We start from the raw sequence: 24,205 nt of genomic DNA, 5'->3' as shown, positions 1-24,205 counted from the left end.
GCTACTGAGGCTGGTCCATGGGCCACACTGCGAGTAACAAGGCTCTAGTGTTGTAAGCTATACTGGTCATGAGGGCCATAGACAGCCCATATGACACCTTCTGCAAATTAGAAGAAGGTGCCCCCTTACTGTCTGTGCAAGCTATGCACAGCTGGGCTTCAGTGGCAACAACTACCCTGGCCATCTGCAGCAGCTTGCCGGCCACCACTGCTAACAATTAGTATTTCCCACCATACTGGGTATTAGTAAGTGTTACCCAGTGGTTGACACAAGACTCTCCCAGTCTGCCTTAGCCTGCAGCTAGGGCCAAGGACACCTCTCCAGGGCATCCATTCTGCCTGACTTAAGGGACCAAAGGCTTTAGAAGGTCCTTTGAAGGATGCACCTTGGAGGTTATGGGCCATTCATCAAGGACACGTGCCTGTTAGAGAAATGTGAGGTCCTTTCTCCCCAGGCCTGAGATCCAGCTTCAAACAAACCCCGCATTCAAACCCCAATGTGCAGTTCTCCGGCTCAAAATGTTTCAGAAGAATGAAGGTGTCAACTGGAGGCAGTGAGGTGTGCTGGGAAAAACCTGGACACAGAGTTTGACAGGCTGGGTTCAAATCCCTGCTGTGTCACTAACAAGCTGTATGGCAGTGGGCTAGTTACTTAACCTCTTTAACCTTGGTTTCCCGGTCTATAAAATGGGGCTTCTGACATTAGCCTCTTAGGGTGGTGAAAATGAAATGAGGTGATCTGTGTTGAAGCATCACTGTCTGACCCATGGTGGATATTCTATGAGTTTTCTTTGTTCTTTGGGAAGAAATATACGAGGGGCAAGTTTAGGGTTCATCTGGAGAGAACTGGTAGCTTAAAAATTGTTCAGCAGCCCCCCAAAATTATAGATTCCTGGAGCAGTAAGGCAAGAAGGACCCTATCATGTCATCTAGTACTCATTCAATACCCTCACTTATAGATGGGAAGACAAAAGCCCAGAGAGAGAAGAGGACTTGTTTGAGGTCATACAGCAAATGGGCAGCAGATCCAAGACCAGAAGCCAAAAGGCCCAGGTTCCCTGGGTAATGACAATCTTTAGCTGGCAAGACCTGTACAACTATGGGTCTCACCACCATCCGCTTCCCCCCTCCTTCTGGACACAGAGCTAAACCACATTTCTGAGACCTATCCCCACCCCCACTCCCACCCCCGCCTCCTGCATCAGAGGTCTGGCCAGAAGTGGAGTTCATCATCTTCCATGGTCTCTTCCCCCTCCCCAACCTCAGCCTATCAGCTGGAAGATGCCACTGTGGCCTTGAATCCACCAGAGGGCAGAGTCACAGGATGCAAGCATCCTGGATCCCCGAGTCACTGCTTGGAGGGGAGATGTCCAACTGGGAACCACCACAGTGGACTCTGCATAAGTGAGAACCAAGCTGCTACTGTGCTGAACCACTGAGATTTTATTTAATTGCAGTTAGCCTACCCTTGACACAGATACATTTTGCCACATCCTTTTTATTTTCACAGCTGGGACAACTCAATCTAGTTGAGCCAAAGTACGATAAATGCTTCAAACCCCAGTCCAGATGCAGGGGCGAGACGCTCTGGCTTACCATTGGTCCCGGGGCTCCACGCTCTCCAGATTCACCCTAAAACAGGGAGACACAGACTTGTCACTCAGATGAACACGGTTTGCGACAGAAACAAAGATAGGATGTAGAAGATGTGTGCCTTCAGGGTCTGGTGACATAATTACCTTTTGGCTCCTCAGCCTTTCCAGAGGAATATCCCCCGTCAGGATGGCGCCTGGCTCTCCCTTCTCACCCTGCAATTCAGAGAACCTTTTGATGAAGCCGGGCCTCCGCCTCACCGCCTTATCCGGAGGCTCATCGCCATGATTTCTCTGGCCTTCACGCTGCCTCTCCAACCCCACTGCCCGACATGACCTCTTGCTAGAATATTGCACAGCCTCCTAAGTCATTAAATGTTCTCTGGACTGTTCCCTCCATGTACCATCAGTTACTGTCTGAAAGCACAGGTTGGGGTCCTGCAAGCCCCTCTGGGGCTCCCGCTGCTGCCAGATCAGCGTCCCCACTCTCAACCCTCCAGGAATCAGTCCCAACAAGGTCTGTCCCACCTCTGGCTGTGTGGCTCCCCCCTTAGAACCTCTGGCTCCTAATATATTTGGTGGCTTGCTTTCCTAACAACTCGACTTGAGATCTGTTCCCACCTAGAATCCTTAGTCTTGTTAAAACATCTAACATTGGGAAAGTGATGACAGCATGAACAGTGGAGGCCTCTCCAACACAGGGGCCCTGAGTCTCCATGTGGAACTTTGCCTCCAAACTCCAGGCTCCTGTGCAAATGCTCACTTGATCAGGCAAAGTTATCTCAGTTGCTGGGAAATAGGGGTGATGGGTAGACTGGTGGCAGGGACACAGGATCCCGCCCCCAATCCTGTGCTCAGCAGGGCCATCTACTATCCCAGGAGGCTTCCAAGAAGATATATGTCCAGAGAAAAGGCCAGGGAGAGGAACCATTCAAGGCTCTGGCCCCAAACTTCAATGCTAGCCCCTGGGGAACCGGGCTGGACCACACGAAAGTCTCCCTTCAACAGGGCTGGAAGCAGCCAAGGCAGTGGTGCCAAAGCAAGCCAAGCAGCCTCTCCTCTCCGTCCCCCAAGCCCACACCTGCTATTTGGATCTTACCACTTCGCTGGTGAGGAAAAGCAGTCCTGAGCACGCCAGCAGCAAGAAGAAGCAAGCACAAAAGCATTAGAGGCAGAGCGAGAGAAAGCGCGTTGGCTGCGAGGATCAGAGCAGACCTGCCTCGGCGCTCTTCCCAGTTTTCAAAGTGGCAGGGGATTAGGGAAGAGATGGCACGTAGGTCCCTCTAGATCCGCCCGACCTTGCCACATAGAAAACAGAGCGTTTAAAGCAAGAGCCAATCCTGCTTGACCAGGCCTCCTCCCAAGCCAGAACTGCCCTGACCCCACGCCATCTCTGTAGGCCCGTGGCAGCAAAAGGCATCCCAAGACATGGTCCCATGTAACGCTAAACTCAGACCCAGCACACTGAACCCTCCATCCCCTGGAACTGTGGCCCAACAGACACTGGAGACTCTCTCCCCCTCTGTGGGGCTAGTGGGAAATGGTGGGGGGAGGAAGGAAAGAGAGTAGCCTAATGCTCCCTCCTCTTAGAGACGCACACACCCTCCTTGACTCCCCAGGGCAGGCTCAGGGCTGCTCCCACTGGCTTTGTACAGACCCCCGTTACAGCAGTGACCACGCACTCTGCTGGCTGTCTGCATGTCTGTTCCTCACATCTTATTTCTCTACCCCTAGTGCCTAGTATAGGAAACCGGCTGGCACACCTTAGGGAATGGATGTAATCTGGATGAGTATATAAATGGATGGATGAATAAATGAATCCAATCCAGAATAACTGCAATCCATTTATGGACGTCACTCTCCCCTTATCTATAAAAACCAACTGGGAAATTAATTCCAAGAGGCAAATGTGGAAGGGTACAAAGGTCATTTCAATGCCCTTGGAATTTTCAGGAAGTGCTCTGCATGCTAAATGTTCCAAAACTTCTGGACCAAGACTGCCATCCAAGTGCGGAATGCCCCCGCTTATACTAATAATAGTTTAATAAAATAATGATTTCTAAATATTAGCATCACTGTATGCATTATTTATATTCATTCATCTTTTCATCCAACAAATGTTTGTTTTTTTTTTTTTTTTTTTTTTTCAACAAATGTTTTAAGTGCCATTTGTGTACCAGGCGCAGTGCTAAGTACTGGAGCTACAGAAAAGAAAGTGGATGTGCCTGCCCTCGGGGAGTGCACACTCTAATGCAGGTGCCCGCGGGCAGTTAGACAAAGCACAGCGTTCAAGGGAGCGTTGGGTTGAGTTCTCTTTCCAAACTATGATGAAAATCTGTTTCTCCCCCCACCTCACCTTCACCCTGGAGGAACCTTGAGATCATGAAAGTTAACAGCCGGGGAGTGACTGCTACTAGATACAGTGTTTCTGTTGGCATGATGAAAATGTTCTAGAATTAGGTAGTGGTGATGGCTGCACAACCTTGTGAATATACCAAAAATCACTGAATTTCACAATTGAAAGGGGTGGATTTTATGGTGTGTGAGTTATATCTCAAAATTTAAAAAAGTTAACAGCTACTTTCAGCCCATTTGAAATATTTACCAAATTCTAGAGCACAATCCCACCCAGATAGCTGGGCCCTTCTTACCTGTTCTCCTTTTAGTCCTGGAAATCCAGGCACACCAGTGTCACCTTTCGGTCCTCTGGGTCCCTAGAAGGAATCATTGGAGGGTATTCGGTTGTTTGTTAAGATTAAAATGCTTTAACTAAACAAAGTTGTTGTTCCAAAAAGTAAAAGAGCACAGAGTGCCAGTGGAAGTCACAATTAGTCACGATGTTTTCCTAATATTAAGTGGTCTAGAAATTGTGGTCTGGTGGAAAGAAGACAGCACTGAGTGTTAGGAGGCCTGGAGGCCCCACTCCTCTTTGAACTGTGGTTTCCTCCAATGGGCACCATTGAAACTGCCTGCTGCCTCTGCTCACCCATGGGTCCTCGGGGCCGTCCTGCAGCCCACCGCCCCCATCATTCACCCTCCATGACTCCTGCCCCTTCTCTGGCTCCCCACTACCTACGGGATGGGATCCAAACACCCTAGCCTGACACCCAAACTGATCCCAGCCAGCCTCAGGGCCTCATCTTCCACTCCCGTCACTCCACCAGGGGCGAGCCTATCCCCTTAGCCTCTCTGCACCCCTCACCCGCCCGCCACCGCCATTCCCTCTGCAGAACCAAAATTCTGCACACCCGGTCAGAGGTGACCTCGTCTCAACTCCAACATACACTTAATATCTGTGACAATGACTCACACAACCAGACGTCTGTCCCCCAAAAAGAGTTTCAACACTTTATTGCAATTTACCTTTTCACAAGTCCCTACCTTCTGGGTTAACGCAGTGGCCTTCAAATATTTGTTATTATTATTTTTTAGCAGTGAAACTCTTTTCATTCTCCTTTTTCAAGTAAAGTCAAACAAACGCCCAATGTATAAAATACGTCAAATGGAGCTTCGGCAGTGGCCTGGATCCTGCCTACTTGGCCCCCTCCTTACTCCTGAAGTAGTCCCAAAGGCTCTTCTGAGGAGCCTAGGGCTCCCTCGGGAACACAGAACCAGTCATTTAGAGAAAAATGTGTCTGGAACACGCTCTGGCTTTGGAGCAGCCAAGCTGGGGCTGGAGATCAAGCTCAGAGTTCTGGCCTCTTCTCTTCCTAACTAAGAGGTCTTCTCCATGGCTGCCACCCTCTCCTGTTTTTTAATGTCTAGTTCCCATGTATTTTTAGTGTCAACATAGCACATGCTCCTTTTAAAAAATGTAGAAGTGCAGAAAAGTATAAAAAAAAGAAAAAGAGATCATTATAATTCTACCATCAACAACAAATTTCTATTACATTTTTTGATAAATTTCCTTCATTTATCCTGGAAGCAGCACATGTCACCATTGGCATTAGGCCTTTCAGAGCTGCAACGTATGGAGAAATTGTGCAGATTTCACTCTGGAGCCTTGGGCTTCAGTGCAGGCTCAAACTTTTAGACTAAACTGATCACTTTCTACACAGAAATGCATTTTCACCTTCCATGGTGGAAGCCCCGTAGCGTGGTGCACACAGACTATTAATTTTGGACTTCCAGGCTATGATTCTTCTCTCTCCATCCTCCATCGCCACCATCCTCTCTCTCTAGGGATTTTATCTACTCGGACTCGATTTGAAATGCTTGATTCATCCACTCATTTATAGGTAGCCAACCACAGACTCCAGCTCTGGCTCTGGCTGCCCTGGGCTAGAAAGAGATGAACAAGACCTGACCCCCTGCAAGCTGGTCACAGTACAGTTGAGGAAAAAATGATAAGGGTACAAATAACTGTTATTCAAGGCAGAAAAGAACGACAGCAGAGGTGAAAATAAAGCCCTATGGGATTCAAAGGAGGGAAGGGTCACTCCAGATGGGGGCAACGAGGAAAGGCTACACGAACAAGACGGCGCTAGAGGTCAGTTGTGCAGATGGAGAGGAACAGCATTCCAGGTGGAAGGAACAGAATGCACACAGCCTCGGGGCACAAAGGAAGATGGCTACTGTGCTACTCACTGGAAATCCTGGCAGCCCAGGCATGCCCTCGGGGCCCTGTGACACAGACAGACAAAGCAGGCAGGTTAGGAGCAGCATTTCCAGGCCAGCAGGAACCTGTACCTCAGGGGCCCACTCCCTCCAGCACCTTCCAAAGGCCCAAGCATGTTCCCACACAGTGGGGCTCAGGATCCATTTTGCAGAGGATGCCGAAGCCCGGGAGGGGAAGGAACCGTGCAGTCACACACTAGTTAGCACAGAGCCAGGAACTGCTCAGGAGTCTGGAGCCTCTGCTCCCCCGAGCCAGGACTCTCGGCACTTTAAGTCCCAGCCTCCTCTTCCGTGAAATCACTCAGCGTCAGAAACCTCTGGGGCAATGAATGCAGTGCTCAACCTCCACAAATATTCTCAGAAAACAAGTTCCTAAACTCTGAGGAGTGGGCCCAAAGGCTGTGCTGGGGAATTTAGGGGTGGAAGTGGGGGCAGTTGGTGAGACTCCGTTCTTTTCCCTCAGTAAGAGGGAGAATTTTAAAGGACCAGCCATTTTAAAGGCTCCAGGCAACAGAAAATTTGTGGTTCACTCCACATGGGGCCAGGACTCTTTTTCCTCCAAGCCCAGATACCCACATACCTATTAAAGACATAAGAGTTTGGCAGAATACATATATAAAGAGAGATATAACCGAATGGCAACAACTTTCTCAATATACTGTACAGTCGTCCCTGGGTATCCGAGGGGTATTGGTTTCAGGATCCCCTGTGGATACCAAAATCCGCAGATGCTCAAGGCCCTTATATAAAATGGTGTAGTGTTGGCATATAACCTACATACATACTCCATATACCCATACACTTTAAATCATCTCTAGATTACTTATAACACCTAATACAATGTAAATGCTATGTAAATAGCTGTAAAACCAATGTAAAAGCTATGTAAATAATTGCCAGCATGCAGCAAATTCAAGTTTTGCTTTTTGAAGCTTTCTGGAATTTTTTTTTTCAGTACTTTTTATCCAAGGTTGGTTGAATCTGAGGATGCAGAAGCAACAAAGGACTAATATACATATATATATATATATATATATATATATATATAAAATATAATATAATATATACATATATCTATATGGTGTACATATAGTAGAGTGGAAAAGTATAAAGGTACAGCTGGGAGGGAACTGCCTCTGAGTAGGAAAATCTTGATCTTCTGTTAGGGACGAAGGGGACCCTTGAGGGCCTGGATTTGCCAAACAGGAGGACAGGGATTGGGACAGAAGGAGGATTCTCGGGTGGGGAAAAGAGAGAAGGGGTGGGAGAAGACAAGGCCCAAGGACTCTTAGAACAGAGATGTTGATTCTTAGATCTGAGGCTGTCTGTGTTTTGCTTTAGAATTAAGCCAGCTAACACTCTCAACCCCCAATAGTTTGGGAAAAACTTTTGTGAAATGACTTGCTTGTTTGCTTTAGGGTTTGCTTACTGGGGTGTTTTGGATGATTTTAGTAGAAATCAAGGAAAGGGAGACCCACTGGATGTAGTATAGAAGAGACAGTGAAATGACCCACCAACAGAGGCCACTCAGCAGAAGGAGATACTGGCTCTAAAGGAATCGTGCAGATATTTGCAGAAGCCTTGGGGAGAGCACTGAATTCTCCCCAGGATATGGACGGCAGAGGTTCAGGCCAACCTCACTGGGGACTGCAGGGCGGGTGGCCCCGGCAGACATCTGGACTGCGCAGCTGTGGAAGTATAAGCCTCAATCTCCGTGTCGGCTTCCACAGAGTGCCACAGTTTGCAAAGCAGTTTTGCATCCATCACCTCTTATAAGCTGCCCCAAAGGCTGGTGAGGTGTTATCAGAGAGACGATGAGAGTCTCAGAGCATTATGCAGAGGAGATGGGGCTGGAACCCAAGGCTCCTAAGGCCAGAGCTCTTTCCTCTCTCCCCAGCTGTCACCAGCAGATATGGAAGATGCAGTGTGGATTCATTGCACAGACTGCAGGAGGAAGCTTCCTTCCTCTTAGGTCCTGTTGTGTCATGGACTGACGCTGTGGACTTGCAGAAATAAGGTAGCTTCTCTGTGTGTTCCTGATCTCTAAATGGGGCCAGAAAGACTGAAGCCAGTCACGTTCCCTCCTCATGCGCCAGTTTCCCTATCAGCACAAGGATAGGTCTCTCTAGGCTCCTCCCATTCTGGGAAATGAGATCATGTAAATAAAAGCATGCCCAAAGCACTGCTCAGACATCAATCAATTTGTTACTTATGATTCTCTGATTTCAATTACACATATTTCTGATGCAAGGGACTGGAAGCTTCCACTGCATTGGACAAAACTCCCTGCACAAATCAATGTGACAGCAACTTCTCAGAAATGCAAAGCTCTCTTTCTATTCTACACTTCGAGACACTCTAGCTCTATGCTTCAGGAGCTCAAAGGATTCCAAACCAACCCAACTTAGTTTCAGCTGGGGTGTCTGGGTAGGACCCTCACTCTAGGGCAGCTGTGGATACACACCGGAGGCCCGACGAGCTCAGGAATGTCCGAGAGATTCACGAATCCATGGGTGATGTTGATCAAAGGCTGAAAAGAGAAAAATCAGACAAAGAGACAGAGGGTGGCACGTGTCCCACCTTGCTCCCAGCAGTGAGGCTTTAACTGAAGTCACCCCGCATGGCAGACACAAGCAGACACTGACAACACCCACCCACTGCCAACACACCCATCCCTCCCACTTACAACACAGCCCTGAGCCGCCTTATAACTTTCCTCTTCGATTAATCTTAAAATTGCACCATACATAAATGCCTTTTTTCTTTTATAATTTTAAATATATAAATTTAAATATTATATTTATGTTATATAATTATAAATTAATAATAATATTAATACCCACAGAAAACAGTGTTGTTGGGTGTGTGTGTGTGTTTGTCCATGTGGTTATTTTATATAAATGGCATCAGGTTGTAGGTATTATTCCTCAACTTGCTTTTTTCACTCAATCATACAGCATGGAGGTCTTTCCATATGGAAGTTTTCGGTATAAACATTTTTAGTTTTAACAGATTGCCAAAGAGCTGTCTCAAGGGGCCGTACAACTTACACTTCCAACAAAGTATGTGAGATTATCTATTTCACTCCACCCTTACCTATACTTGATATTTTTTAATCATACTTAAAAAAACAAAAACAAAAAAAACAAAAAAAACTCTAGTCATTCTTTTTTCCACTTATTTGGGACTTTTTGTCTTTCTGTCATGTACCAGTATGACATTATTTCTCTTGGAAGGGCCACAGTTTCTCACAAATGTGATGTTCTAATATTCAGTGGAGTGTGATCGTGTCCCAGCCCACATCCCAGTCTTCTCTCCAAATTTCCATCGCTCTCCACCCACCCCCATGCCCATCAGCTCCCTGTGCCTTGGACACACCCATGTTTTTCTCTTCTGTGCTTCGGCTCAGAGTGCCTTGACCACCTGAGTTCTGGAAGTCCTGTCCTCCATACTTACCTGGTGAATCCTTCTTGGCTTTCAAGTCCCTGCTCAAGGAGACTTCTTCCAGAAAGTCTTCCTTGATTTGTCATACCCTAAACCATCTTTCCTCCCTCGTTCCCCCACTTATGTTCCTTGCCTCTCGGTTACAGCTCTGTTACACTCAGTCTCCTGACTGCAAATGCTGCCAACCAGAAGAGAGGGTTCTGGACACACTATGTGTGACAATAGTGGTACCAGGGTAGGGACAGACAGGTGGGCCATGCTGGCAGGTAAGAACTCCAACACCAGATGCCAGCTATGTGCCCCCTGCATAAAGAGCAGCCCTGAAGGCCCTGAAGTTGTGGACAACCTTCCCTCCCCTTTAGCAAAAGCAGCCATGCTGGTGATACCTGGTGATACTCACACTAGATAAGACCTCGATGCGCCCTGGTAGCCCCCTGGGCCCAGGGGGTCCCACAACGCTGGCTCCATCCATCCCTCTTTCACCCTGGATATAGCAGTGAGAGTGGAAAAAAATTCACTGTATGTGGATAATGCTCCTAGAACCAGGCTGAAAATTTCTCTCACCCCCACTTCAGATCTGTGACCTCACCTTGGGTCCCTGGTCTCCTTTTTCTCCTTTGGGACCCTGGCAAAACAGAAAAACAAATATTCTTTGGGTTTTTTTCTATTCACTTTTCCCACTCTCCATCTATCCTCCCATCTTGCCATTCTCCCTAAGCTCTTACAAGGATTTTGTCCCAGATAATGGGAGCAAAAGAGGAGGGGCAAATTCCCCTTACAGAGTCAGAAGGAAGGAATATCTCACAGACAGTAAGAGGACCAGAGGCCCTCTCCCAGCACGGAGTGAGTGTCCTTTTGACCCTGAACCCAGAGCCCTCTGCATCTGGGGTGTGGGGGAGGTCTTCCTATTCAATCATGGAGGGGGCTGTGCTGCTCCCCTTTGCGAGGCTCAGCTCCTCCTGCACTGGTGTGCTCAGCTCTGGGTACTGCTTGGATCTCAAATATAATGAGATCCTGGGGATTGGTCCTCTAGAGAGCAGGTATCATAGCAGAAGATGGACAACACCTCCCTGGGGGGTAGATGTAGTGGGGAAGGGTACTTGTTAAGAGCATGGGATTCTGAAACGGGGCAAAGTGTGAGTCTTGAATGGGCAGCAGGAAGGAGGCAATGAAGCAGAGATGCTTGATGGTAAGGGACTGCAGAGAGAGAGAAAGATAATTTTCAAGTTTTCCCACAAGATGTTTTGTGCAAAACCTCTGTGCTACTCCTCAAAGAAACAAGCTATAAAGAGCACCTGGTCTCCCCACCACACAGCTGGAAGTTGGAGGCACAGAGAGGGTGAATTAGTGAAAGTAGCAGAGCCAGGATGGCACCCCACAGCTTCTCCACTCCAGTGTGACAGCATGACAGTCCTCAAAATGAAGGTGTAAAAAGTCAACCTACACTTGAAGCCGTTGGTCCAGAGATTCCGGGCTCAGGCAACAGCCTGATGCTCCCAGAGCCTTCAGTATCCTAGGGAAGGAAGAAGAATGAGAATTTCAGTACTGATTCCCGAGCACCTCCCTGTGCCAGGTGTGGTGCTGGGAGCTGGGGCTCAGTGGGGAATCAGCACCACCTTGGCGTTCAGTTAGCTGGCCTTTCCAGTAGTCCTTAGCGCACGTTGTTCTTTAACCACAGAAAGGAGGAAAAGTACCTCAAATCCAAGTCCCATTGCACATCCAGGGCCTTGGGGCCCAGGGGGTCCAGGGGGCCCTGGGGGTCCCATGACCCCAGGAGCGCCAACTTGTCCATTTTTCCCTGGGGGTCCTGGTAAGCCTCTGTTGCCGGGATCACCCTGTAAGGAAGGGGACAGGCTGATTATCTAGCCTTGGAGTCACTCATGGAAGGAACAACATCCGCAACTGAGTCAAAAAATTGTTCTTTGAACTTAATTAGATTGTTGGATTCTCTGATCAGCGCTACTTAATTGTACAGAAACAGCTATCTTGCCAATTGACATTTCACTTGGAGATAAGCTAACGGCGCTCATTGAATGAATTAGGGTGGAGGGGGTGAGAAAGGAGAAAACCTGGTGGGTTATTCACTCTGCTCCAGCTGTTCTGCCTTCCCCAAGCAGTTCCTTCCAGATGTTTCTCTCTGATCCATGACATTTATATATTCAATACTCTAGCCCAACAGTTCAATTATACTAAACCCAGAGAGAGGGGAGGAAGGAGGAGAAAGCTTTTTCTTTTTCATTTTCATTTTTTACCTTTTCACCAACTGAGCCATTAGGTCCTCTTGCTCCCTGAAAAAAAAAAATGGGGGCCAATTAATATATATTTCATTAGGTATGTTTAAAAGAAAATGCAGGATTACAGACTCTTAAGTAACAGGACATTAAAGTGGGACTCTTCCTGCTCAGTTCTGACTGATGTCTCAAACCTGAGCCCATTACAATAGTTGTGAGTTTGCTAAGCAGGTCATGCTGAAAGCTTGTGAAACCCATCTTCCAACTATTATCTCATTACCTACCTCAAGAGTGAAAAGGAGAAGTTGAAGATTAACCAGGAAGAGATTGTAGAGGAAGAATTCCCTTGGAGAGCTGTCAGTGTACTGGGTGGGCCCGATTCCCCTCCTCGAAGCCAAGGGAAGGGACTTCAAGAATTTGATATGTATTCCCTAGGCTTTTGGAGATATGTGGATGATGGCTGGCTCTCTTCTGGAAAAATCTAAAGACCGAAAGCTGGCTGGAATAGCCCCAGAATGGGGGTCGGGGTGGGGGGGGGTCTCTAAAGCAGGCTGCGTGTCCACCGCCAGTGGGAGACACAGTACAGGTTTCCTGGGGGGTTAGATGTGGATCCCAAGGAAAGGAGCCAGCTGCGAGCTCAGATAGAGGGGAGCACCAATGGGGGCTGATGGTCAGGAGTGGTCAGCCACAGGAGACACTGCACTACAGCAGAGGACTGCAGTCGGGGGCCCCCAGCTAGAGAACTTCCAAGGAAACCACAGAAGCACCCGCAAGAGAAGAAGCCAGCAATTGCACGGCCACACACAAGGCCCTGACACCATGATACACCCGCCATCTAAGGCTGTGCCTTCTCCCAAACCCCTCTTTCCCTGGGCCAGATTCGCCTTCCTATATCAAATCCATAGAGATGACAGAGTGCATAGTTCCAAAATAGTCATGCTCAAAAATAAGATGGCGAGTGATACTGAATCTGAAACAGTGAGGAATGGCAAAGAGAAAACATGGGAAGCTGAAGCCAGAGGCTTCGGTGGTGGAGAGAAACCACAGGTAGAAAAATATCAGGCAAGGGAGGAGTGGAAGCCAGGAGCAGGGTGTGGCTCTGACAGGGAGATAGGTTGAAATTCTGGAGCTAGATAGCCATGGAGCCCTGCCCATCTCCCCTCACCTCCCACTTCCACTCCTGCTACAAGGATAATAAGAGTCGTTTACTGGAGCAAAGGGATAGGGCAGAGCCCCAGGTGGCTAGTGGACCCTGGGAGGTCCAGGGGTACCCCAAACATCTAAGATCAGCTGTTGAGGTGCCCTGCCTGCTGGCACATCCTACTCCTCCCGTCACCTTCCTGAAACCTGCAGAAGTAGCTACCACCCAACTCCCTAGTAATTTGTACAAACAGAGGCAGGAAACAGACTAAAGAGGGATTCCAATTTCTAAAGCAAACACACAAACAAGAAACACTACACATTTGAGGAAAGGCAACACTCTGAAAGAGAAACAACAACATCAACCATGGAAGGTTTCCTGAGGAAACAGCTAAGAACACGATCCAATCAGGAGTCTAAGTAAATACTATATATTCTCAGGGAGAAAAGGGAGGATATTACAGCCAAGAAACAAGGACAAACTATTATGAAATAAGAACAGTGGTTATAGAAAAGAATCAGGGCTTCCCTGGTAGTGCAGTGGTTAGGAGTCTGCCTGCCAATGCAGGGGACCCAGGTTCGAGCCCTGGTCCGGGAAGATCCCACATGCTGCGGAGCAGCTAAGCCTGTGTGCCACAACTACTGAGCCTGCGCTCTAGAGCCCGTGCGCCTAGGGCCTGTATTCTGCAACAAGAGAAGCCACCACAATGATAAGCCCGTGCACCACAATGAAGAGTAGCACCTGCTCACCGCAGCTAGAGAAAGCCCACACGCAGCAACAAAGACCCAACACAGCCAAAAATAAATAAATAAATAAATATTTTAAAAAAGAAAAAATCAATTAGAGACCTTAGAGACAAAAATATATAACTGCTGAGAGAAAGTACTCTACAGAAGGGTTGAATAACAGAAGAGACACACCTGAAGAGAGAATCACAGAAAGAATCCCGTTACTCTATGGGATGGTGGGAGGAGAGGGGTGCTTGCAGAAGGAAGCAAGCCTGGCTGGCTAGACTCTGTCACTTTCCTGCCTGCTGGCCTGACCTGGGAAAAATTAAGTGTGACATTTTATCCTGGGCAGAAACAGAAAGAATCAGGTTCCAGTTTTGTTGCCCAATCTGCAGGCTACAGTTTCTGTGTCTGCTTTTCTTGGGTGTGACCAGCCACACCATCTTCTGCTGCCTGACGCAATCTGTCCTTGAAGGAAGTACCAACCTTATGCATTTTTCAAGTAACAAGTCAAATCACAGTCAGGGATATTGTGAAATAGAAGTTAACTTAGTCCCATCTCTTGACTTTTGGACTCTACCCTCTGAAAAGATTATTATTGTGTTGCCAGTTGACCCCGTTCAAGAAAAAGATGTTCATAAGGTAAAAAGCTATACTTTGTCAATTGCCTTCCTGACTCTTTTCAAATCAAGAGTACATCTTGTAGCAGTTTCAAAGGAAGTTCTAGAAGATATGTGGGACCTTGATTTATCTTTCTCAGAAACAGATGATTTTATCCAGCTTGTACATATGAAGGCAGGAAATGAGTCCCCTGTCACTGGAGGTGTGTAAGCTGAGCAGAGATTGTGGAGGGGCATCAAGGATCAAATGTATCATTGGATCTTATGTGGCGTTACATCCCTGAGATTATTCATTTTCTTTAGCAATTTTTGTTATTTCACATTCAGACTATTCTCCTTGGTTTACTTTTTTGGGGGGCGTGGAGGTGGGGGGTAAATGTCATGTGCGAGGCTTTCCTCCAGCTCTCCAGATGCAAATTTCCAAGTCCTTCTAGAGTCTACTTTTCCTTGACCAGAAAACATCATATACACACAGGGCAACAAGTTAGGCCTCACAGCAAATTCCAGGAAGAAAAATGTGATTTATCTGCCACAATTAGTCTGGGCAAGCCTGCCGCTTTGCGCACAACCGAGTGTCTGAGCAGCTGCAGAGTGCACCTGTGAGGGTGTTTGTGTGCGGATGTGGGCATGGGCGTGGGTATTTTTAAGCCCGAGACCAGCCAGGGAGGGGTGTGTGTGGGAGGGGTGTGTGGGGAGGGGTGTGTGTGGGAGGGGTGTGTGGGGAGGGGTGTGTGGGGAGGGTGTGTGGGGAGGGGTGTGTGGGGAGGGGTGTGTGGGGAGGGTGTGTGGGGAGGGTGTGTGGGGAGGGGTGTGTGGGGAGGGGTGTGTGTGGGAGGGGTGTGTGGGGAGGGGTGTGTGGGGAGGCGTGTGTGTGGGAGGGGTGTGTGGGGAGGGGTGTGTGGGGAGGCGTGTGTGTGGGAGGGGTGTCTGGGGAGGGGTGTGTGGGGAGGGTGTGTGGGGAGGGTGTGTGGGGAGGGGTGTGTGGGGAGGGTGTGTGGGGAGGGTGTGTGGGGAGGGGTGTGTGGGGAGGGGTGTGTGGGGAGGGTGTGTGGGGAGGGTGTGTGGGGGAGGGGCGGGGCAGGGAAGCTGGTAAGAAGAACAAGGAAGATGAGAGTAAGTCTTGTGCTGTTTCCTGCAAAATTTAATTTCTTATGAAACAGTACGTGTAAAATGAGTTCTATAAAGCTCAACAATTGTTTCTTTCTTCTTTTTCTGAGAAATGAGCTTTCCACGAAAATCGAGTTACTGTTTCAATAAAAATACTCCTGAGAGCTGACGGAAACTGGAAATTCAGTGACAAGCACGGTGTCTAGGGAGTCAGCACTTTCCACAACTCCGTCCAGGTGGGGTACACAGAAGGCCTCCACTCCCCACCCCAGCGGGGAGGCTCCTCCCTCCTCTGAACCCCAGTGAAGCTCATGCCTACACCTCTGGAAGGAAGCTCACCTCATCTTTATTGCCCCCCTTTGCGGAACATGGGAATGCAGTAGGGGCAGGACCCCCCCCCCCAGCACCATGTAGCTTAACAGAAGACTACAGGGGCTTACAGAGAAGGGAGAGACTGAGGGCGTGCGAGACTCAGGAACGGAGGGTGAAAAGGGCACCTGAAGAAGTTTCATTCATGCATCAAACTGCTCACAGAAGCCTGGGCTAGGTTCTAAGGATACACAGACAGTGCTCACGCCCTGCTTGTAAGGCTGGGGTTGGGAGCAGACTGGTAAGCGAACAGCGTCAGTGACCCTGGCTGGAGGGGTCCCGCAGAATCAGTACTGTGCTAACGGGACGCAGAGGAAGGAGGGGTGCTTTCTGCTCAGAGAGTCCAGGAGAGCTTCCCAGAGGGTATATCTGAACTGGGCTTCTGAGAATGAGGAAAGGGAAAGGACAGCCCAGAGAGGAAACCACAGGCCAGGGCCAGGAGGCTGTGCAAGCCCAGAGCCTTTCAGTAGGGCTGGCTGGCTGGCCTGGAGGCCGGTGTGTAAGGGGGCAGCGGGAGGTGGAGCTGGAAAGGTAGGTCGGGAAGGGCCTTGAAGGTCTGCACATAGTGAGGGCTCTGTCCTGCAGGCAACGGGGAGCCGCTGGCGCTTTCTCAGCGGAGAGGGCAGTGAGTGCTGACAGCCTGCTCTAGGAAGATGGACTGGGCAGGTAGCTGGAGGCTGGATTGTGGGTGGGGAGAAGGGGGCACCAGCGAGGAGCCTGATGCCACACTGCAGGCGAGGAGAGATGAACGTCAGGTCAGGGCGGAGAGAGAGGTGGACATCAGATTGGCCAGTCTTGGCAACAGATGGTTCATGGTAGGAAAGGGAGAGGAGGGAGGAGTTAGAGAAGACTCTGCTTTTGAGTCCAGGGGACTGGGTAGATGGCAGTGCCATTCACGGAAGCTGGGGACATGCAGGAGTGGGCAGGGGAAGGCGCTGAGTGCCGGTTTGGGCATAAAGAGCTCTGGAAGGGGGAGACATCCAGCATGCGGACCAGAATGGGATCAGAGGCAAGGTCAGGCTTAGAGGTCAGAGAGGCAGGGTGGGCCTGGTGATTCCCCGTGTTGGAACCCGCCCCCCTCTTCTCCGTACCTTCTCCCCTTTCATTCCAGGAAGGCCGGAGGCTCCATCAAGTCCAGGCTTTCCCTCAGGGCCCTGAGGAACATCAAGGATAATCAGCCCACAACATCTCTGAGAAGATTCAAATATGAACCCTCTTTGGAAAAGGAGGCCAGGGCTGGGAAGACCCAGCGGGTGAGGCCAGTGGGTCCAAAGCCTTGTGTCAGCCGGTAGCAGAACACCTGTCCTGGCCCCAGTTCAGCCACGGCCGGCTGTGCATCTGTGGACGAGGGTCCTTCACTCTCTGGGCTGCATTTTCTCTTCTGTGGGGAGTCGGGGGCAGGGCTGGACTAGGTGATTTGTGGGGGCCTCCCACCCCGGTCCCAGCGCTGGTGCTCTATGATTCCAAGATTCTGCATGAGCCTGCATTTCCTATACTAAGATAAAGCAGCGAAACAATGTGTAGGATGATGTTTTTCTTGGCTGCTGCTGCTTTTTTTTTTTAAATAAATTTATTTATTTTATTTATTTATTTTTGGCTGTGCTGGGTCTTCATTGCTGCACGTGGGCTTTCTCTAGTTGCGACAAGCAGGGGCTACTCTTCGTTGCGGTGTGTGGGCTTCTCATTGCGGTGGCTTCTCTTGCTGTGGAGCACGGGCTCTACGCACTCAGGCTCAGTAGTTGTGGTGCATGGGCTTAGTTGCTCTGCCGCATGTGGGATGTTCCTGGACCAGGGCTCGAACTCGTGTCTCCTGCATTGGCAGGCGGATTCTTAACCACTGAGCCACCAGAGAAGTCCGGCTGCCGCTTCTTATGAGTCTTAGTAATGTCTCAGCTGAGGAGGAATTTGTTTACAAACGCTAGCTAGCTCCTCACTCCCTGTTGTAAGCCTTAGCACTGGGGTCTGCAGTCTGTACCCCCTCTCTGGCTAAAGGAAGTCCCATAGGCACAGAGGGGCAATGGCTTCGGCAGCTCACCGGGGGACCAGGTTCACCAGCAGGTCCATCTTCTCCAGGGGATCCAGGGGGTCCCGTGAAAACATCAGTTCCTGGTTTTCCTGGAATCCCAGGTAAGCCAGGTGGGCCTGGGGGACCTGGAGGACCCTAAAAATAGATACCTTGTTAAGAAACAGTGCAGGAGGGGACAAATATATATGTTCCATTCACTCCATTTCTGAAAACAACTCTACAAGTAGAGACTGGTATTCCTACTTAGAAGATGGGGAAACTGAGGCTTAGTGACATGATGTGACTTGCTCAAGAGCTCACACACACAGCTAATTAGGAGAAGAGCTGGGATATGAGTCCAGGTCTTTTTAAGCGCATTATATCATGTTTTCTCCCTAGATGTATGTACATAATAAAAATATAATTTGTTGGAATTCTCAGAGATGCTCTAATTTAGTTTTCTGATTACCTGAGAGGTTAGTCCAAAACTGCCTATTGTTAACCCTTATTAAAAACATCCCTGCAATGTACTAGTCTCTTTAGCCTCGGGCTGGGTTGGCTGATGCCACCAGCTTGGAAGTCCCAGCTGGGTCCCGCTCCACTCATCCAGTGAGTCCTGAACCCTTCCAGCCCTGCCATGATGAGTGAGCAGAAGGGCAGCCGAGTGGAGCCTTCTAGGTGGGGATTCAGCACCAGGGCTCAGAGGAAGGGATGGAGATGAGGTTGGGGCCCTGGGGACAGAGGCACGAGATGCAGCTGAGAAGAGAGGTGCTCCCGGGGGAAACCTAGAGGGACCAGTGGGGGCCCAGCCTTGGGCAAGAGGCTGGGGGAGCAAGAGGTGCCAAAGAGGCAGAAAGAGTGGTCTGGAGAGGTAGGGAGGGGGCCGCCTCAGGGTAGGAAGGATTTTGAGAAGGGTCTGGAAGCCAAAGTGTGAAATGCTACCTAGAGAAGAGGCCAGCAGGTCTCTGTAATGGGTAAGGGGGTGGGGGACAGAGCTAGGTGGTAGAGGTGAAGGTCATGGGCATACCTGCTGTGGAAGAGCCTGCTGGAGAAGGCTACCGGGGGAAGGAGGCAAGTGGCAAAGTGGGGCACCTGACTATAAACTAAGGCTCAGACTCACTTAAAACTGATGGAAGACGGAAATGCCAAACATATACAAATGTGGAGGGGAAAGTAGAGCGAGTCCCAGGAGCCCACCATCAGCCGCAAGAGTTATCAACGGTGGCAATCTGCTTTCATCTGTTATCGGCCCCTGTGTCCCTCCCTCCTGGATCCTCGTGAAGGCTGCCCCCGACACTAGGCTGTTTAACCCTTCACACTTACTCTTAACAGTTCCTCGCTGCGCACTGGGTCACCAGAGCCGACGTCCAAGCCCCAGCCCAGGCTGGAGCCCTCAGCCTCCACTCCCACCTGTACAGAGAAAAAGTTCCCACGGCTTGGTTTCACCTGCTACTCTCCAAGGACAGCTGTGTCACTGAAAGTCTTCCCATATTCTGTGGCCCTATAACTGCTGCTGCCAACTCTCCTTCTGGCTTTTTCTCCCGGTCCCCTCTACAGTTGCCCTCCTCCCTCTCCCCCTCCCAGCTGTGCGGCCAACACACAGCCAGTCCTCAAACACAGGACACTCTTTCACAGCCTCTTTTGCTGCCTTTCAAATCCCTACTCATCCTTCAAGGCCCAGTTCCATGGTCACCTCCTCCATGGAGCCCTACCCAACCCCATTTTCAGAGAGAATTCACCTCTCCTACTCTGTGTTCCCACCAGCCACTGTGGGGGTCTGGATTTAGCAGTAGGACGACCTGACTTGAAGCTCAGTTGTGCGTGTGTTGGTCCCACTACGCTAGGACTCCTCCAGGGTCAGCCCAATCCTGAGATACCTCTGGGTGCCCAGTGTCCAGCATGAGATCTGACACTGAGAAGGCACTCATTATGTACTTGTTGAATGCCATCAAATTCCTCCAAGGAACAAAAGGAAACTTCCAAAACACCTTTCTGGTACTTAGTTCCTGAAGATGGGAACCAGGCAAGGCCTAATTCAATCATCGAATAAGGAAGAGCTGGGTTAGGGGTTAGAGCTGAGCTTAGGCAGATTGTGGCAGTGTGGGCGTGTAGGTGGGAGAAGGGAGGTGATGATATAAAGGCAAGGAGACAGGAGGCTGTTGCCAGCATCAAGGGATGAGGAGGTGCTGCACAGCTAGACTCGGGGGCTTCGGGACTGACTGGATTGAGGGGAGGCACTCGAGGATGTTTCCTGGCTTCTCTCTTCATGATCAGGAAGATGGGGTACCATTCCCAGAGCAGGGGAACCCTGCGGGGAGAGCAGGCCTGGAAGCATGGTGACAAGCTCAGTTTGGGATGTGCTTAGTTTGAGGGACCTGGGGGTCTTTCAGGGCACAGGATATAAACGGGATGTAAATAGTTTCTGCTCCTGGACTCTCTGAGAGAGTCCTGGTACAGGAAGGAGAACTGAGCTCTGACTGGACGGCACTTGGGGGCAGACGGGAAGGATCTGCCTGTGGCTGTTTCGTGCATCCCCGGCCCCTGCACACTGTGCATGTGACAACCCTGGGTGGGAATCTCACCGTGGGTCCAGCAGGTCCAAGGGGGCCAGGAAGCCCCTCCCCAGCTTCACCCTAAAGAGAACAAGATGTCAGTGGAACACTGGGCACCCCTCCCACTCTCCCCTCCTCTCTCCCGAAACTGTGCTTATTTCAAGAGGAGGCTTATGCAGGAGTTCTATATACCTCATTTGTTGAGCGTGTACTACGTGCCAGGTAAAGTTTTCCATGTATTAATTCATTTAATCCTCACCACATCCCAGAGAGAAAGTTCTACAATCCCCATTTTATACATGAATAAACAGAGAGAGGGGTGTGGCAGAGCCAGACATGAATGCCCCTCTCACCCACTGCCTTGGGTGACTCTGAGTTTCAAAATGAGCCAAAAGATATTCCAGAGTGGGTACTCCCAAGACTGTCCCTATTGTGTTATTAAACTGTCTGCTCAGGAATTGGGGCACCCATTTCAATTCATCACAAATTCCTGACACAGGCACTTAGGGTGATCTATCTTCATTACTTATGTGCCATTATGAAATCCTGCATGTTCGTCTCTCTCTTTCACCTTTCTCCCCACACCTCTCTCCCCCTCTCTCTCTTCTTGGAGCTTTTTAAAAATCTCATTGGATGGGAATTCCCTGGCAGTACAGTGGTTGGGACTCTGTGCTTCAGCTGCCGTGGCCCGGGTTCAATCCCTGGTCGGGGAACTAAGACTCCCGCAAACATGGAGAGGCCAAAAAAGAAAAATTTTAAAAAAAATTGTTTTAAACATCTCATTGGAAAAGTCAGAAGCCCCCTTGACGGAAAAACCACCATGTATTAGGAACCTACCAACCCTCACAGTTCTACTACTTTAAGGCCACAACTGCTGACATTTAGGGAGGGTTATTTCCTTCCAGGGTTTTTGCATATGTCTATTTTTAAATAGTTAAGACCACAGTAGGACCACCTGACTTGAAGCTCAGTTGTGCGTGTGTTGGTCCCACTAGGCTAGGACTCCTCCAGGGTCGGCCCAGTCAGTATACTGAAGTTCATAACCAGCTTTTTTTCCACTTAGCATTATATGGTAAGTATTTTCCTCCATCATTAAATACTCCTAATAAGTATAATTTTAATAGCTGCATAATGTTCCATTATTTGAACATCCTTTAATTCAGTTAACTCCCCTATTGTTGGCTAGTTAAACTGTGTCTAGTTTTTTTTCCATTATGGACAATACTGAGATTAACATCCATGTACACAAAGCCTTTTTACATATCAGACTATCTCCTTTAGGATTGATTCCTAGAACAAAAGTGTCTGGGTCAACAATACACAGTTTTATGGTGTTGATATGTGTTGACCAAGAACTTCTCAGCAGTAGTAAACCACTGACACTGTCACCAGCATAGCTGGTCTCACCAGGCCCTCACCAAGTGCCAGCTTCTCAAAGCACAAAATATACAGGATCTAAGGACAACTGAACCAGGTTTCCCAATAAATCAATGGCAAAAAGAACAAAGTAGGTGGGAGACAATCATAGACTAAAAGAGACTTAAGAGACACATCAACCAAACACAAAGTAGACCTTGTTTGGATTCAGATTCAAACTAAGTGCAAAAAGGCATTTTTAATAACTAGGGTATTAGATAATATTAGATAATATTAGATAATATGAAGGAACCACTGTCAATTTTGTTAGATGGATAAAGACATCCATTATTACCACTGATGGATGACACTGTGGCTAAGGGGAAAAAAAGGTCCCAGATCAACCTATTAACAATACACATTAACATGTTTATGAGTTAAATGATACAATGTTTGGGATTTGCTTTAAAATACTCCAGTCTTCCCCTTCCCTCCACTCCAAAAAGATGGCTGTGGGAGGCGGAACAGATAAAGCACGACTCGCATAATGTTGCTGAGTGATGTGTATGTGGGGGGGTTTCCCACTTCTAAAAGACAAAGTCACAGCCCTTAAGTGGTGACAACCTCGCACCTGTGCATAGGACTTTCCGAACATTCCCTGACCTGCATTCTGACCTGACCTCACAGCCACCCTCTTCTACAGATGAGGAAACTGAAGCCCAAAGAAAGGGATTTGTGTGAGATCGTACAGTTGCAACCCAAAAACTCGTGTTGGAAGAGACCTGAAGGTGACCCTCTCCCCCTCCCCCCCCCCCACACACAAACACACCTCCGATGCTTCTATTTCCTCTACAGTCCCTGCCACGTCTTACAAGTTTCCCCACCTCCAGGATGGAATCTAATGACATTTGAGATGGGCCTTTGTATCTTTAGGCAGCTCTGCCTGTTAGAAAGCTCTCATTCCAATTAAAGAAGTGGGCAATTTGGGACACAAAGCCAGGTGCCCTAGGTTTTTACCTCTTGCATCTTCTCCACAAACTGCAGCTTCCTTGTGTGTTCCTAGGTTGGAGGACCCTCAAAAGTCCAAATTCCACATTTTGCGAACCAAAATGAAAACCTCCCTCTAGGAAAGCCAGGAGCAGGCCCCTCTGGCCTGCCTTTCTCTCCTCCGTAAGACCGGCCAAGTCAAATCTTCATGCCTCTACGCAAAGTGAAATCTTCACTTACCGGAGGGACCCCTCTTTCAGGAGCTACTGTGGGTATGGGAAGCGGGGGCGCCTCAGGGAGAGCGCCACCCAACTCTTCTGCCCCAGCCGCGGGAAGGGGCCGCTCTGTCGTGGCTGCTGCTAAGTCTTCATCACCAGGACCCTGAGAAGCCAAACCAACACGACGAATCAAGCCACCTCACCCATGATGCAATGTGCACACTGCTGCTAGGGAGTTTTGTTGACTTTCCTTTCGGTGGCACTAGCCCAGTTTCAAAGCACTTTCCTACCTACAACTGTCATTACACCCAACACACTCACAGAAGCACAGACTCATAATCCCCTTCTGAAACATGCATCTCCTCTAAACCCCCTCCCCAGTCATGGTGCTTACTGCCTCTCACCCCAGCAACGCTGTCTAACTTTGGACCACATTCCGAGAAAGTTCTCCTTGGACAAAGATGGGGGTAGAGGGTCAGGACAAAGCCTGCTCCTCTGACCCCCTCTGCTATGCTCCTTCAGTTACATCCTGCCTCCCTCTGGTTGGTGCCGACCCAGATAAATGCTCTAACGAAGCTGCCTGTGCATTTGGCTCTGGGAAGGCCGGCAACTGCTCCTGTCTCGTGACCCTGACCTCTCTCTCCCCTGTGAGGCAGGGAGGATGCTAGGAGACACTTACAGAAGTGACTACTTGCTTGGGGGCCGCTGTGGGTGTGAGGGGAACCAGGCCATCAGTCGGGAACCCGCTGGCCTCCTCTTCCTCAAAAGTGCTGAGGGGCACTTTTGCTGCAGCCGCTGCTATTGTTACGCTTTCTTCACTGATTAGACCCTGAAATGAAATTGGCATAAGGGATCGTGACACTTCATCCACACCCCTGGTTGGTGGGTGTGTGATTGTGGGGAGGAACCTCCTGAGGCCGTCAGATAAAAGCATGGTCACAGCTCATCTAGGACCAGCCTTAGTCCCCAGACCCCCAGAGCTCCAGGCTAGAACGCACCTCTCAGGTCGTCCCCTCCCTGCCCCGGAGTACCCTCCAGCACACCTCTGCCGCGTGCTTTGGCCCAAACCTGCGCATCCTCAGGAACTGGCACTCCCTACCTCCACAGGAAGCCCTTCTATCTCCAGACAGCTTTGCTACTTAAGTTCTAGTTTCTGTTGAGTAAAGACTTGGTAGAACTGGGACCTGATCCCTAGTTTTCTCACCCTGTGACAAGGGATTTGCCTTTAAAGAAGAAGGA

General features: G+C 49.3%; 1 protein-coding gene across 7 annotated transcripts in view; it reads right to left on the bottom strand.

Moving 5' to 3' along the window:
* Window positions 1-24,205, bottom strand: part of COL15A1 (collagen type XV alpha 1 chain) — a 98,693-nt gene that overhangs the window by 23,679 nt on the left and 50,809 nt on the right. For 6 of the 7 annotated variants that reach the window (XM_059925155.1, XM_059925157.1, XM_059925156.1 and 3 more), the window contains 16 exons: window positions 23,646-23,795; window positions 22,989-23,129; window positions 20,436-20,486; window positions 19,177-19,263; window positions 17,884-18,009; window positions 16,940-17,002; window positions 11,905-11,940; window positions 11,347-11,487; window positions 11,097-11,165; window positions 10,242-10,277; window positions 10,053-10,136; window positions 8,673-8,738; window positions 6,179-6,214; window positions 4,243-4,305; window positions 1,739-1,807; window positions 1,596-1,631 (listed from right to left, as the gene is read on the bottom strand). In XM_059925155.1, coding sequence (XP_059781138.1) covers window positions 1,596-1,631; window positions 1,739-1,807; window positions 4,243-4,305; window positions 6,179-6,214; window positions 8,673-8,738; window positions 10,053-10,136; window positions 10,242-10,277; window positions 11,097-11,165; window positions 11,347-11,487; window positions 11,905-11,940; window positions 16,940-17,002; window positions 17,884-18,009; window positions 19,177-19,263; window positions 20,436-20,486; window positions 22,989-23,129; window positions 23,646-23,795 — 1,254 coding nt within the window. The remainder of the gene's footprint in view (window positions 1-1,595; window positions 1,632-1,738; window positions 1,808-4,242; window positions 4,306-6,178; window positions 6,215-8,672; window positions 8,739-10,052; window positions 10,137-10,241; window positions 10,278-11,096; window positions 11,166-11,346; window positions 11,488-11,904; window positions 11,941-16,939; window positions 17,003-17,883; window positions 18,010-19,176; window positions 19,264-20,435; window positions 20,487-22,988; window positions 23,130-23,645; window positions 23,796-24,205) is intronic. The other variant, XM_059925158.1, reaches the window with a different exon arrangement.

This window comes from Balaenoptera ricei, chromosome 6, assembly GCF_028023285.1.
Source record: "Balaenoptera ricei isolate mBalRic1 chromosome 6, mBalRic1.hap2, whole genome shotgun sequence".
NCBI lineage: Eukaryota > Metazoa > Chordata > Mammalia > Artiodactyla > Balaenopteridae > Balaenoptera > Balaenoptera ricei.
Note: the sequence above shows the minus strand (reverse complement) of the source record. Positions and strands in the feature narration are given on the sequence as shown.